Raw genomic sequence first — 15623 nt, 5'->3', positions numbered from 1 at the left:
AAGGTTAAATGCAGTTATCTCATTCAACAGGTAAGGAAATTGTTACTCAGGTTACAGAACTTGCCTAAGGCCACACAGCTAGTAGAGGCCCAACCTGGACACCTATTGTCCAACTCTAAAGCCAGTGAGTGCCCTTCACCACAAGGCAATACTGATTATTTGTATCTTAACAGTGCCAAGCCACAGTTCTAAGTACAACTCCTTAAAGCATTTCCCATGCAGTGGAATATAAGCAGCTGAGGTAATGGTCATATGTTTATTGTTGTCTCTCTCAGCTTTCAGTGATACCTGTTCTCTTCTACCTTTCCCCGATAGTTGTACTCAGACCCCATTGTTCCTTTTTGAAATCTGTGGCTGCTGTCATCAGCAGTTTGGTTTTTGGATATATGTTTCGTAATGAATTCTCTGCCTGCAGCTAGTTTAAATAGCTATCTCAACCCTCATAAACCACAAGTACTCCTTCAGAGCAACCTACATACACTTCTCTGCTCTTTTGTAGGGGCAGTAGGTTTCAAAGGAAAAACAGCGGCAAGCCCCAATCCAGTCCGTTGTGATCATAACGTTTAATAGAATTACCGTATAGTCCTAACCATCTATCAATATCAAGTCTCTCCCTTCAAATTTTCTTCTACCTGCCCACTCATTTACCACTTACCACTTTTTCTCTTCCCATTCTTTAGCTTCTTATTTTCCAGGAGAGGCAGCCTGCTCTTGTAGAAGAACATACGCTTCTGTAAAGTCAGATTTGTATTGCATTCCTTGTGCTTTTTTTTTTTTTTTTTTTTTTTTGCTTTGTGACCTTGATCAGGTTACTTAATATTTCATTTACAGTCAGGCACAGTGGCTCACGCCTGTAATCCCAGCACTTTGGGAGGCCGCGGTGGGTGGATCACAAGGTCAGGAGTTCAAGACCAGCCTGCCCAAGATGGTGAAACCCCATCTCTACTAAAAATACAAAAATTAGCCAGGTGTGGTGGCAGGCGCCTGTAATTCCAGCTACTCAGGGGGCTGAGGCAGGAGAATCGCTTGAACCTGAGAGGCAGAGGTTGCTGTGAGCCGATACCACACCACTGCACTCCAGCCTGGGTGATAAGAGTGAGACTGTGTCTCAAAAAAAAAAAAAATTATTTACTGTAAAATAGAAATAATGATATATTCTTTGTAGGGTTGTTGTAAAGATAAAGATGTTTATAAAGTCTCTGGCACAAAGTAGGTCCTCATAAAACAAGAGCTCTTTTTTCCCCTAGAATCTGTTGATACAGTTTAATTCAGCAAGTATTTATTAGCATTTAATCTGTCCTAGACTCTGCTGAGGATGCTGAAGAGAAAAAAAAAAAAAGAAACAAAATAAAACCCAGAGTCTTTGAATTCAGAAAGTTGCATGGTGTAGAAGGAAGACTGACATATAAATGAATAGGAACAGAAATGTGGTAAATGCAGTAGTGGTATATGGACAGTACTAGAATCAATTAATTCTTTTTCCATCCCTATCTGTGGAGTGGTTTCCAATTATTTCTTTTGGAAAAATACGTGATAGTCAAGATGGGGGACAAGTAGAGAAAGAAAAATAAAAAATAGAACTCCTAAAGGATTCTGTAATCTTTGAGGTGCCAGCCTTTTAAGAATGGATTTTAGCAAGGCACTTGATAAAATCTCTCATGAAGTCCTTGTACATAAGATAGAGAAGTATGGGCTGGTTGATAGAATAGGAGGTGGATTTGAGGCTGGTTCTGTCCTGGATGTTTTTCTCCTGCAGTACTTTAATTTTACTTATAAAATCTCTGCATTGGAAGGAACCTTAGATCATTTAATCTGTGCCTAACTATATAATCTGATTCCCCCCTTCTCGTTTTTAATTTGATTTACAGAAAAGTATACCGTGAAAAGTATGCCTCCTTCCTCTTCCAGTCTTCAAGTATTCCTGTCATCCTCCCCAGAGGCAAACACTATTACTAGTTGCTTGTGTGTGATCTTGTTTTATTACGCATATCTCTTTACACCTTGGGTTGTAGTTATTTGAGTGTGTATGCTGTCTCCATTAGTAAACTGCACTCTCCTTAAGAGCAAGGACAGTGCCTCATAATTTCCTGTATCTCCCCAAATTACTTGCACATTGAAGATTGTCAATAAATGTTTGCTTAATTATTTAAAGGAAAGTTGGACCAGAGAGAAGACAGGCTTCTCTGGTACCATGTCACAGTTTTGTCCTTGGCCATATCCTTTACAACCATTTTTCCCTAGTGGCTTGGATAAAGATGTAGAAAGTATGGTTGTCATATATGCAGAGGACACATAGCTGAGAAGGAGAGCTAATAACATCAGATGACAGTTAAGACTGCAGACAATCTCAACAAATAGGAATGTTCAGCTGAAAAGAACAGGAACAAATACAAAATCCTGCATTTAAGGGGAGAAAAAAAAATACCCAGCAACTTAGTTACCAAAGTACAGAATTAAGAGACTTGTCTTGGTGACATTGTATGGTATGGTATGGTATGGTATGGTGTATGGTATGGTATGGTATGGTGTATGGTATGGTGTATGGTATGGTATGGTATGGTATGGTATGGTATGGTATGGTATGGTATTAATTTTTTGAGACGATCTAGCTCTGTCACCTAGGCTAGAGTGCAGCGGTGCTATCTCAGCTCACTGCAGCCTCAACCCCTCCTGGCTCAGGCGATCCTCCCACCTCAGCTTCCTGAGTAGCTGGGACTACAGGCAAGCACCACCATGCTGGCTAACTTTTATATTTTTTGTAGAGACGGGGGTTTCACCCTGTTGCCCAGGCTGTTCTCAAACTCCTGGTCTCAAGTGATCTGCCCGCCTCAGCCTCCTAAAGTGTTGGGATTACAGGCGTGAGCCGCTGCACCCAGTGATAACATTTTACTTGGAGATAATTTGGGAGTGTAGGGGATGGATCTTAATTTCCTTTAAGTTCAGTTTGAGCCAGTAGTATACCAGAATTGTCAATAAAGCAAACACAGCCTTGACTGAATCAGTAGAGTATGAGTCCACATGGGGTAGCCCATGGTTCTTCTGTTCTTTTTACTAGTTGGATTGTTTGTTGAATATTGGATTCTGTTTGGGGTGCTACACATATTAAGGAAAACTGACAAATTGGATTGTGTATCTAAAAGAGATTAATTAGGAAGGTAAAACATAAGTATAGGAATCAGATCTAGATTCTATCCTGGGTTTTACTATTTAGTAGTTTTGATAGCATGGTGAAGTCAATTCCTCTTAGTTTATTTCCATACCATTAAAACCGGGGAAAAGTAATAATACCAATCTGGAGGGTCATCGTAAGGATTAGAGCTAACCTAGGCACTCAAAGATTCGTCAATCCGAATCTTAATAGAATAGCCGTAGTAACTAGGTATAGTTCTTCCTTTGATGATGGTTGCATTTTAGTGGGGCAGAAAACTGAGTAAATCCAAGATTTTGTAATGCAGCTTGTTAAGTGTTCAAAGAGCTGACTTGTGGAAAGGTGGGTAAATGTATTCATATAGTCCCCAGTAAATGCAGATTGAGGCAGATTGCAATTAGAATGGATTTCCCTAGGGGGAAGTGAATTTCCCTCAGTGAAAAGATACAGCCAAGTTGGCCGGGCGCAGTGGCTCACGCCTGTAATCCCAGCACTTTGGGAGGCTAAGGCAGGTGGATCACCTGAGGTCAGGAGTTTGAGACCAGCCTGGCTAACATTGTGAAACCCCGTCTCTAATAAAAATACAAAAAATTAGCTGGGCGTCGTGGCGGGCGCCTGTAAATCCCAGCTACTCAGGAGGCTGAGGCAGAAGAATCACTTGAACTCGGGAGGCGGAGGTTGCAGTGAGCCGAGATTGTGCCATTGCATTCCAGCCTGCGTGACAGAGCGAGACTCCATCTCAAAAAAATAAATAAAAATTTAAAAATACAAATATAAAAAATTAGCCAGGCATGGTGGGACACACCTGTAGTCCTAACTACTCGGGAGGCTGAGGCAGGAGAATCACTTGAACTCGGGAGGCGGAGGTTGCAGTGAGCCGAGATTGCTCCATTGCACTCCAGCCTGAGCAAGAAGAATGAGATTCCGTCTCAAAAAAAAAAAAAAAAAAAAAACAGTCAAGACTGTATCATTACTTGTCAGGGATGTTTATAGAAGGCATTTTCATATGAGTAGGAGGTTGATCTAGAAGGTTAGGCAAACGGTGGCCAGCCATGGGTCAAATCTAGCCAGATACCTGTTATTGTAGATAAAGTTTTATTGGAACATACTCATTTGTTTATGTATAGCCTGTGACTGCTTTCCTGCTAAGAGTGCAGAGTTGAGTAGTTGTGGCAGAGACCATATGTCCTACCAAGACTAAAATATTTACTCTCTGTCTCCACAGATAAAGTTTGCTGACCCCTGGACTAGATAAATGCTTCACAACCTAGGTTACTCGTAACCCTGCTAAATTATCTGTTGTGGGGATTTCAGGTGTTAGGAGGAAAGAAGGCAGAGTTTGAAGTGAAATTGTTGTAGTTTTTCTTGTTATGCAAGGAATGAGCTGGAAAACACTTGATTAAATAACCTCCAAGATCCTTTAAGAGACTATTTTATAAACAGATGTCTTTTGGTGTGAGAGACAATGTATTTGTGTATCATTTGGGCTAAAGCGATTTATACCCACTAGAATTGGGAGGTGGTATTAGTGTAGTGAGGAAAGACTGGTTGTATTAACTGTTCTGAGCCACAGTTTTCTCACTGCAGAACTTTTCAGAGTTTTATAAAGATTGGAGCTCGTGTAGGCACTCGGATGGCTATCATTACTATATTTCATAGAGGACCTCACTTGAGTGTGTGTCATACCAGATAGAATTTTGCTTGGGAAAGTGTAAATCCCTCCCTTGAGTGCTGCAAGCTGGGATAGTACACAAAAACCTTTTCTTGGTGTGGAGTAGATCTTTAGATCTCATGGCTTAGCATACAGCGGAATATCTTGTGGCGGACAGAATATCGTCAAAACGTTTGTTTTGGTGCAAATGTTACAATCGCTATTCTCAATTCTAGAAAGATAGAGACTTCCCAAACAATGTACTTCTTCCAGTGGGATAAGGTTTTAAACTTTGCTTCTTCCTGTGCATTTTGTCTTTTATATTCAGAGTCTACTGGCAGCTAACTATGTGTGTATATATATATTTTTTATATTAAAAGTATTGACTCGGAGACAAAAAGAGGCCAAGACCAAGAGTGACAGTGGGACAGCTGCCCAGACTTCTCTAGACATTGACAAGTAAGTAGGTATGCTGCATTCACGGAGCTCTTATATAACATACCATTGTTTGGACTGAATAAAAAGACCAATTCCTATCTTACCCTGTATTTCTTTGGCCTGCCAGTTGCTTCATTGCTTGGATGCCTGAATTTTCTTTTCTTTTCTTTTCTTCTCTCTCTCTCTTTTTTTTTTTTTTTTTGAGATGAAGTTTCACTCTTCTTGCCCAGGCTGGAGTGCAATGGCGTAATCTCAGCTCACCATAACCTCCGCCTCCTGGGTTCAAGCGATTCTCCTGTCTCAGCCTCCGAAGTAGCTGGGATTACAGGCATGCGCCACCACGCCCGGCTAATTTTGTATTTTTAGTAGAGGCGGGGTTTCTCCATGTTGGTCAGGCTGTCTCGAACTCCTGACCTCAGGTGATTGGCCTGCCTCGGCCTCCCAAAGTGCTGGGATTACAGGCGTGAGCCACTGTGCCCAGCCCTGAATTTCTTTTTCTTATTCCTAGTCTCTGTCAGTGTAGGTGGCCTTTGTATCCCTTTTTAATACACTAAAAGCAATCCTGCCACCCACTCCACTTCCACATTGCTCTTAGGTTTCTGTTTTCTTTAATTTGCTTATTGGTATTTGGTGCTCTTTGGGAAGCATTGAACATTTTGTATAATAGTACAGAAGTTGAATTGCGAAAGGTTGGGCAATATAGAAGACTTTTTGGTTGTGTGTTGCAGCTTGACTGAGAAAGCTCATTCTGAGGAAGGGGTCAGAATCACAATTCTCAATTAATTATTCAGCCCCATTAGGAAGGAACTAGTCTAACTATGGTCTTATAGGTAATAATTGTCAGAAACTAGATTTGCCTGACTCATAAGATCCCCTTGGTTTTAAGAAGCTAAAAAAAATTTTCCAAAGCATGCTATCTTGGACATCAAAGATAGCACAAAGGTGCTTCCTCCTGAAAGTAATGTCATTACCAACAGTAGATTAGAGCAGTTACTAAGCAGAAACTTTTATCTTTGAAACACAGATCTTAGACCCTGAGTTTCAGGGCTGTCTTCCCTAATTTAGTTGAGCAGAGCTGATCCCTTTGGAATCTTACTGTAATGTAGACATTCGTCTAGGAATTCCTCACATTGTATTGCAGTAATTTGGTTTTAAAAAAAGAACATTTCTGTATTCCTGGTTAGTCTGAGTTTTTTGAGAGAGATACTTGCCTTAATTCATGTTTATATCCCCAGCTTCTAATAAAATGTATCTGAGACAGCAATAATAGCTGTTTGTTTAGTGCCTAATATTATGTGCCAATCATTGTGCTAGGTGCCTTGTTTGTAACTCTCACTGTAGTTGATTTAAGGTAGTTATTCTTTCGTTTTTTAAGTAAGGAAACTAAAGAGAAATTTTATGTAACTGGTTAAGATCACTGCAGCTAGAAGTGATAAAGTCTGTCCAACTCTGAAACTCCTGCCTCTTATGCAGTACTTCTGTTTCTCATGTAGTAGGGAATTAATGTTTTTTGCATTAATTGATAAACCTTGACAGGTATACTAGTCTAGCTTTTCTCTTAAGGCAGCATTTTGCTTGCATTCTTCTGGATAATAAGTATTTGAGAGACTTATTTCTGCTATTTTAAACATCTTCAGAAAAAGTCTTCCTTATAGCTAATCCAAGTCTCCCTTGCTGTAGTTACTGAATAATAATGGCCAGAAAGAGATGTCCAAGATAGCATGCTTTGGAAAATTTTTTTAGCTTCTTAAAACCAAGGGGATCTTATGAGTCAGGCAAATCTAGTTTCTGACAATTATTACCTATAAGACCATAGTTAGACTAGTTCCTTCCTAATGGAGCTGAATAATTAATTGAGAATTGTGATTAAAGGGCCTTGCAGAGGTTCTCACCACAGAGAAAATACTTAATAAATACTCATTTTTTTCTTTTACCCCCAGTGATTCCATTTTTACTGATGCCCAATACACTTTACCTGAAGGACCTACTTTTCCTCTCTTTACCCAAACTCTACTCTTTTAAAAAAGATAAAGATAGCTATGCATATAAAATTACACAAAAGCCTCTGGCAGAACCACATGGCTTTTAGTAACTTCTTAGTTGATGTTGCAGATTGTAGAATTAAGGAAGTCAGCATATAGACAGACTTGATTTGCTAATCAGACAAGTTCATCCACCCTGGTAAAAATGTCAACTTAATTTAATGCTCTTGGTGCTCCCTTTTCTGTTGAAATTTTAACTTCTCTTTGAAAAAACTATTACACTTAATTTTGGAAGAGTTTGACAGAATATTTTATGTCTGAAGAGCAATCAGCATTGTTTGAGATAGTTTGAAGAGCTGATTTCATTACCATCCCACTGCTGCAACAGCAGGGTACAGAGAAACAGCCAGGGAAAACTGCTAATCACTCAGTCCTTTTGATTGGCGTTGGGTTAGTTTTATTGGTGATCCTGCTGAGTGAATCTGCATTGGTTGATATGTCTCCTCCATAGAATAACTTTGCGACGTAAAAACACAATTTGAGACATATCCAGGGGCCCAGAGGCAAAAGCACATCTTAAAACTGTGTTTTCTTCCTTTTTTCTTATTGGATAGGAATGAGAAGTGTTACCTCTGTAAATCCCTGGTCCCATTTAGAGAGTATCAGTGTCATGTGGACTGCTGTCTCCAGCTTGCAAAGGCTGACCAAGGAGATGGACCTGAAGGGAGTGGAAGAGCATGTTCAACTGTGGAGGGGAAGTGGCAGCAGAGGCTGAAGAACCCAAAGGTATGTGTAGAGTGTTTTGGGAAAGGCCACCTAACCCTCCTGGTTGTCAGTTGTAAGAGGCCACAGTTCTGTTCTGGCTTTTCCCTCTTCTCCCTCCCCTCTTCCCTCTATTTATCTTGAAACAAGATTTGTGCTTTTTAAAATTATTTTTCCTTTTAATTTAAAAAGTAATACATGTTCATTGTAGAAAATATGGAAAGTTCAAAAAAATATAAATAATCAGGGGAAATCATCACCTATAATTTAGCTACTCAAAGACGATAACCTTTAATGTATTGGCCTATTTTTTTCCTGTCTTTTTTTCTATGCATTGTTAATGTAATTAACACTATTCTCCCTCTCCCCCCTTCTCTCTTTCAATATATATGCAATAAGCACACACACAACATACTATATATCTAGTACTATGTGTATACTATATTCTGTGTAGTACTCGATATGTAGTTTTCTCACTCGCATTTATGAAAACTTAAGGTGTAGTGTAAACATCATTTTGGGTTTTATTTTTAAAAATTACTGTTAATGTTTATATCACACAGATGGTCATTTAACCATACACCTATTATTGGACATTTTGGTTCTTTTGTGTTATAAGATTGTATTTAAAACATTAATCAGTCTTTGTACCACTGATTATTTCCTTAGAATACATTTTCTGATACGGAACTATTAGGTCAGTGGATGTACAAATTTTAAAGTGTCTCGAAACCTGCCAAATTGCTTTCCAGAAAGGATATCCAATTTATAATCCCACTGCCAAGAATATATGTGAGATCAACTCTGTCGAACTCCTTAGGAAGCTGCCAGTTCTGGGCCCTGGTCACTGGGAAGGATGGATGTACTTTTGGGGCCTTGTAATTAGAGATCAGGAAGAGCAAGTCTTGGCTTAGAGACGAAAGATAAAGCAGCAGCTCCATATTCTAGGGTTACCGACAAAGGAGTCACTGTACACACTAAAATGGGGAAGCCATTGTCTGTCATGCCAGAAGAAAGAGACCCCTCTCTGTGAATGGGGTGATTTTGAGGCGGAGATTTGGAGTTATGGTTTATAGGTAAGCACTTACTTATACAGCCAGTTTATTCTGGGATCACTGCCTGTAGACACTACCTTAAAATTTATTTTCTATTTTAAATCCATGATACTCTGGGCATAGCGATGTATTCTCTTCATTATAGTTTGCTTTTTCACTTGTGAAACCCTTGTTTATTAGAAAGCAAAAGACTTCCCTAGAGCTGTGGCCCCCACACCTTTTCTCTTCTATGAACACGTGTGATCTGGGCCGTGGAAGTTGTATTTTAGACTCTGACATGAAGTAACCCTTTCATCTATTTTTCTCTGTTACAGGAAAAAGGCCACAGTGAAGGCCGACTCCTTAGTTTCTTGGAACAGTCTGAGCACAAGACTTCAGGTGAGGACCCCAGGACCAGTTTTCTGGGCTTCTGCCTAAGGCCTTTCAGTGAAGATAGCCATTGCCAGCCCCCTGACTATTTGCTGGGGTTATCTGGGTACACACGTGATCCAGTCAGCCAGCCTTTGAGACTCAATCTAGGTCATCTCTCCTTAAGGAAGATGGGGCAATATGCTGTCTTATTCATCCTGTGTTTCATTTCAGGCTTTATAAATCCTTGGATCAGGACAGCCTGTTGAACTCAGAAAAAACACTATCAAAACACAGGGGAATACGACAAGCCCCAAGTATACCTTCTAAAGGAACAGGCACAGAAAACTAGATATGCAGACATTATTGCTTCCTCCTATTGTTTTGTGCATCGTTCATATGTTACCTTTATCTTAGTGTCACAACCTGTGATCCTGAGCGTTTGTGCGTAGTATTTAGGGAGCAGTAGAGTGGATTGGTTAAGACCATTGCAGGGAGTTAGTAATGCCAAACCTCATAGATTGCAAGAATTGTATCTGGTAAAGCTCCAAACATATTCCCTGGCATAAGTAGGCTCTTGATAAATGTTAGCTGCTATTATTACTGTTGTTATTAGTCGCTATTGTTAAAATTCACCAGATGTGGATGGAAGAGGAGCTTTTGCTTAAGCCTGGTGAGATGTGCTTACCATCTAGTTCTAATAGTTCATTCCCACCAAGCAAATCTGTTGTGCCTTCTGATGACTATAAAAAGGCAGCCTCTCCCAGCCTCATATCCTGCTGTCTCTAGATCACCAGTTTGTGAATCTCTGCAGGTGGCAGATTTCCCTTGGCAACTTCCTTGTTCCTCAAGTCCAGAATTGAAGTAGATTTATTCAGAGGTTGTTCATTCAAAAGTGTTCATCTGAGTGCCCCTGCAGCTGAGTCTGTTGGACACTAATGCTCACATTCTGTGGGTTTAGGGGATTGGGGATCTGTGCTACCTGGATAGGCCTGATGAGAAGCAGTGCCTAGAGCACAGGAAGCAAAAGATCAGTGAGAAGTGCTATGATTACCAACACTACTACCAACATTATTATTTTTTCTCTCATATCACAGATGCAGACATCAAGTCTTCAGAAACAGGAGCCTTCAGGTGAATTGGATTGTGCACTGAATTGTGGCTGTCAGCATTTCTGAAAAGTGCAGGCCTTGTCCTGTGTTCTGTGTGTAGTGTGATACTCAAACTGTTGCAGTAGAAATCACTGTGGAACTATTATGACCTCTCTCTCAGTATGACTCTGTGCTCCCCATTTAGCTAAAGATTGGATAGCTCAATTCATTCATTGTGTTAAAACAAGCAGAGTGAAAGTTATGTCTTATTCTTCTGTACCTCTCTATCCCCATCTAACCCTGGTTTTCTGACCTGGATTCTCAAGCAGCTTGGGAATTTGGATCTCAATTCTCATTCTCTCAATGGCCAGCTTTAAGTAGTATATGATTTACCCAGTGACCTCATCTGTGAAAACAGAGTGATGATATGTGGTGGGATTATTACAAAGATTATTTGTACTAATAATCCCCTGATATGTAAAATCCCCTGATACAGTGCATAGCATGTCCTTGATGCTTGGTAGGTGTATATTGAATCTGAATTTTTTTCCTTCTCTCTAGGGCGCCTTCACCAGGGATGGAAGAGGCAGGCTGCAGCAGAGAGATGCAGAGTTCTTTCACACGTCGTGACTTAAATGAATCTCCCGTCAAGTCTTTTGTTTCCATTTCAGAAGCCACAGATTGCTTAGTGGACTTTAAAAAGCAAGTTACTGTCCAGCCAGGTAGTCGGACACGGACCAAAGCTGGCAGAGGAAGAAGGAGAAAATTCTGAATTTCTAGGGTCCAAAAGTTGACAAAACCATTAGTAGGAGGGGTGGGCCATGTTCATTAAGCCATAGTGGTCCCTAGTTCATTGTTCAGCAAGTTTTAGCCCTGCAGTTTTCACCACCAGCACCCACTCAGCATTCTGGTTTTTATGTTTTTTATGATCTATGCAGACAACTGTGTATTCTGTTTTATAACAGTTTGTTTGAATTTACTTACAGTTAAAAAATTTAAATATATTTATGTTTGTACGAAATCTTATTTCAATAGATGGAAATTTTAATTTTTTTTCCTTCATGTTGCAGGGTTTGGGGTGGGGATACTTTCATTGTAGAGGTAGTTTATTAGACTCATAAATCACATGCTGAATGAATGCCATTACTGATCCTTGACATACCATGAATATATTCACTTAATGTGTACTGCACAATTCTGAACACTGGTTACTCCCTTGACTGTTTCTGACATAATTCGGGGAGGTGCCAGGGGCATTGACTCCCACTACCTATTCTGCTATCCCTACCATTCAGTGACCTGTCCCTTCATCTTGTACTCACACAGTGGAATTCTCAGCCTGAGCATAGAACATTTGAAGGATGTGTCCTGCCATTCTTCCCAGGAATGTGCAAGTGAACACTCTGTTATTAGATGCCTATGCAATTATTTTTTCTAAATAGATTAACCAGTGGGGATGCCAGGCATATTCATCTGTTCAAATCAAGATTGGGTCTCTTGATGCCAAAGGTTAGCAGCAACAGGACATGGCTTCTGTTTTGGTAACATTACTAACATAGTGCACATTCCTCACCGTGTTGCCTAGGAGCTTCCAGTGCAGAACAGAGATGTGGTCTGTTCTCGGTGCATGCCATGTGCAGACTCCGAAGATGAGAGGATGTCAGTTGGTAGAAGGAGCTACCTGAAGGAGACGACCAAACAAGGATGTGAAGAATGCTAGTTTTGGCCAAAACTGATTTGAAGATGTAATGAAAAACTGGGGGAGGTGGCTGTTGACCAGGAAAGGATCTTGGGACAGGATAAACAGGCACACTCAAGAATCTCCTAACTTCTGATTTTGTCCAAAGTTATCTTTTAACATGAAAATGAGGTATGTGTTAGACTGGGGAGTTAGCAGATAGCTGGGATGGAAGACACAGCACAAACATTAAGGCCTTGTTCCTGCCTAGGTCCCTTTGCACACAACCTTTTGAGTTAGAAGAAGGCAAGATGGCAGTCTCACTCTTTTCCTTCCATAGATAATGTCTTGCTGTTGGATGGCACTGACCTAGTGGCTAGCAGCACATAAGAAATAGCTGTTATTTTTTGAGCAACTACTACGGTCCAGGCAATGTATGTGGCCTTCATTTAATCCTCATAGCAACCCTATGGGGTATAGGTATTATCATCTCAATTTCCAGATGAGGAAGCAAAGGCTTAGAGTAACAAATAAGCCACTTTTTGTCCATGGCAGTGGAACCACAGTGCCCCTACTCTTCATTCCTGAAGAAAATGCTATATTTTGACTCCAGTATTGATTATTTTCCTGTTTTTCTTCTAGTGAAAAGTAGTTTATCAGTTATGTCCCATAAGCTTAACTCTCGCTTGTTTTCTCTTTCATTAAATGGCAATTTATTGGAGGTAGCGCTCTATAAACAGGGGACAGTGTGTGTATCTGTTTGCCTGAAGATAAGAAAAGGGAAAGGGTACTTCTGGAAAGTGAATTATTTAGCTTAAAATTGAGCAGTTTCCCTAAAACATGAGTCAGCAGCGGGAGGGTATGGATCAGCCAGACCAGGAACCACAGGCTTAATATTAGCTAATGGGGAGTCAAGGGAAGAACAGCTACCCACTTCCCCCATCGCCTCCTCACAACCGTCTTGTTTGCCCACAGTCTTATTCTCCCCATGCTGTGATCCTGTGAGAGGAGCATTAGTGAAAGAGTGAAGAGACAAAGTATAAAATGTGTGAGATCAGCCTACATCTGCACCCTGCTTCTGATAAAAGTTAACCTCTCTGAGACCTAGCTTTCTTGTCCATAAAATGGGAAAAAATCATACTAACAGGGTTCTCAGCATTACCATAATGTGGATAAAGCTTTGTTCCAGCACAATGTCATCACATAGAAGAATGAGTTAGTGGCAGCAGTTATTAATGTGATGCTAGTCTATGTGTCACAAATGATGTTGCACTAAGGGGTGGAGGGATGGGGGACGGGTGCAGATGCAAGAGGAGATAGTTTTCAGAGGAGTGTGTACTCAGGAGGGACTACTCAGCCTCCATCAACCATCAGGCTTCCACAGGAAACTTGGGTCCTGGGCATCTAGAGCTCTCCTAGGGCCCCTGGATTTCTTTTACTTCTGAAAGATGAGAAACAGCTGTTCTGCTGATGCTGCCAACTCACGGAGAGCTGGGAAGCTCCATAAACTTCACTAGCTATTGCCATACATTGGAAGAGATAGAGGGGGACTTCTCTTTGTTAGGCGCTGTAGTTGTGCTTTTTCATTTAGTCCTTACAGCAGCCCCAGCAGAGGTTGTGCCTCGCCCATTTCCCCCAGGCATTCGCCATTCTGCTGTATACCCACAGAGTCCTGTTGCAAGTACCTGAGACTCTGCCTGAGGACTTCTCTTGGTTTGTGTTGACACAAGCTGAGAGTACCAGGGAGTTAGTGCCCCTGGGACAGCTCTCAGCCAGTGGAAGTGGGAGGATAAATACCCCAGCTTCCTCACTCAGTGAGGGACAACTCTAAGGCACATTCTACCTATTTCTCAGGGTTCCCTGTGGGAGTGAACCTAAGCTCCCAGTAACAATTACGTACACTTCGTTGGCTTCTTTCTCTTCCTACCTGGCTTCCAGCTCCTCTTCTGTATTTTCCTGATCAGGACTGGGACTAGGGTGATGAGCCTTTATTCTTGGGTTCATCTAAGTGCAAGGTTGGCACCCGTATGAACCTGAGAGGGTCTCTTTACATTCTGTACCCTAGGCATATCATTTGCATTGCCCTGATTCTGGCCCTGTCCTGGATCACTTCCCAAATAAAGTTATTTGCATTCAAATTAGGTCTGCCTCTGGGTTTACCTAACCTAAAGCAAATCCTATGAAGACATCAGTCTCCAAGTTTTATACAAGGAAAACCGAGGCTCAGAGGAATAAGAAATTTGTCTAAGGTCATTCAGTTGGTAATGAGATGGGATTTTGAACCCAGGTCTGCCTGACCCCAGAGCTGAAGCTTTCTGTACTATAGCACACTACTTCCTACTTCTCATTTCAGTCACAAAACTAATGACTCAAGGGAAATTTCAGGTTTGGATGAGCTCATTTTTGCCTGTGAGTCAGGGTAGCTTTGGCCTTTGGTTGTTAGCAGATGGGAATTTGGGGAGGGGAAGGCAGGTAGTAAGTGGATGAGAGGGTTGTAGTTGTCAGTGGAAAGATGGACTAGTGGAAAGACTGCTGAAACCATATGCACCAGGAAGACAGTAAGAGCTTACTTACTTCCTCTCAGTTTCAAAAGCCCTGGACTTTTTTTTTTTTTTTTTTTTTTTTTGAGACAGTCTTGCTCTGTCACCCAGGCTGGAGTACAGTGGTGTGATCTCGGCTCACTGCAACTTACCCTGCCTCCCAGGTTCAAGCAATTCTCTTGCCTCAGCCTCCCGAGTAGCTGGGATTACAGGTGCACACCACCACGCCCGGCTAATTTTTTTAATTTTTAGTAGAGACGGGGTTTCACCGTATTGGCCGGGCTGATCGTGAATTCCTGACCTCAAGTGATCCGTCCACCTCGGCTTCCCAAAGTGTTGGGATTACAGGTGTGAGCCATCATGCCTGGCCAGCCCTGGACTATTGAGATTGTGGGAGGGCTCTTCAATTTAACAAAAATTAATTGATACTTGTTCCTTGCCAGATACAGAACTGAGGTCTGAGGCTGCACGGGTGAATAAGAAACATTCTCTGGGAGCCCGTAGTACAATGGGGAAGAAGAACACATAAACAGATGCCTTTAATAAACAGATATAAAGGCAGTGATACAAGAACATGCATCATAATACAGAACCAATAAGCAGACCACACTCAGCTGGGGTCGGCCAGGAGGAGCTTTTCAGAGAAGGGCTCCTCATTGTCGCTGATGATTATAATTTAAGGGATGAGGAAAAATGAGGTGAAAAGGTGGGAGAGGCCAAAGGGAGGGTCATTCCAGACAAGTCAGTGCAAACACAGACACAACAGAAGTAGCTCGATGTGTGTAGGAGAGCTGCAAGGCACATTCATGGTATAAAGGGTGTGGAACAAATTGGGGGAGCTTATTGAGGATCTCTGTGCCTGGCGTGGGCACTGTGGGTGGTGAGAAGCCTGTGAGCAAGCTCAGAGGGAAGGCCTGACCTCCCAGCCCA

The 15623-nt window shown here is 41.4% G+C and overlaps 1 protein-coding gene across 11 annotated transcripts in view; it reads left to right on the top strand.

Moving 5' to 3' along the window:
• Positions 1-11479, top strand: part of UIMC1 (ubiquitin interaction motif containing 1) — a 120065-nt gene extending 108586 nt beyond the window's left edge. For 8 of the 11 annotated variants that reach the window (XM_019027939.4, XM_031011332.3, XM_031011333.3 and 5 more), the window contains 5 exons: positions 5180-5258; positions 7834-8005; positions 9351-9414; positions 10482-10518; positions 11037-11479. In XM_019027939.4, coding sequence (XP_018883484.4) covers positions 5180-5258; positions 7834-8005; positions 9351-9414; positions 10482-10518; positions 11037-11247 — 563 coding nt within the window. In that variant the 3' untranslated portion in view covers positions 11248-11479. Of the gene's footprint in view, positions 1-5179; positions 5259-7833; positions 8006-8929; positions 9284-9350; positions 9415-10481; positions 10519-11036 lie in introns of those variants that run through there. The other 3 variants (XM_063706999.1, XM_063706998.1, XM_063707000.1) reach the window with 2 other exon arrangements.
• Positions 11480-15623: the final 4144 nt, after the last annotated feature.

This window comes from Gorilla gorilla, chromosome 4, assembly GCF_029281585.2.
Source record: "Gorilla gorilla gorilla isolate KB3781 chromosome 4, NHGRI_mGorGor1-v2.1_pri, whole genome shotgun sequence".
Taxonomy (NCBI): Eukaryota; Metazoa; Chordata; class Mammalia; order Primates; family Hominidae; genus Gorilla; species Gorilla gorilla.
Note: the sequence above shows the minus strand (reverse complement) of the source record. Positions and strands in the feature narration are given on the sequence as shown.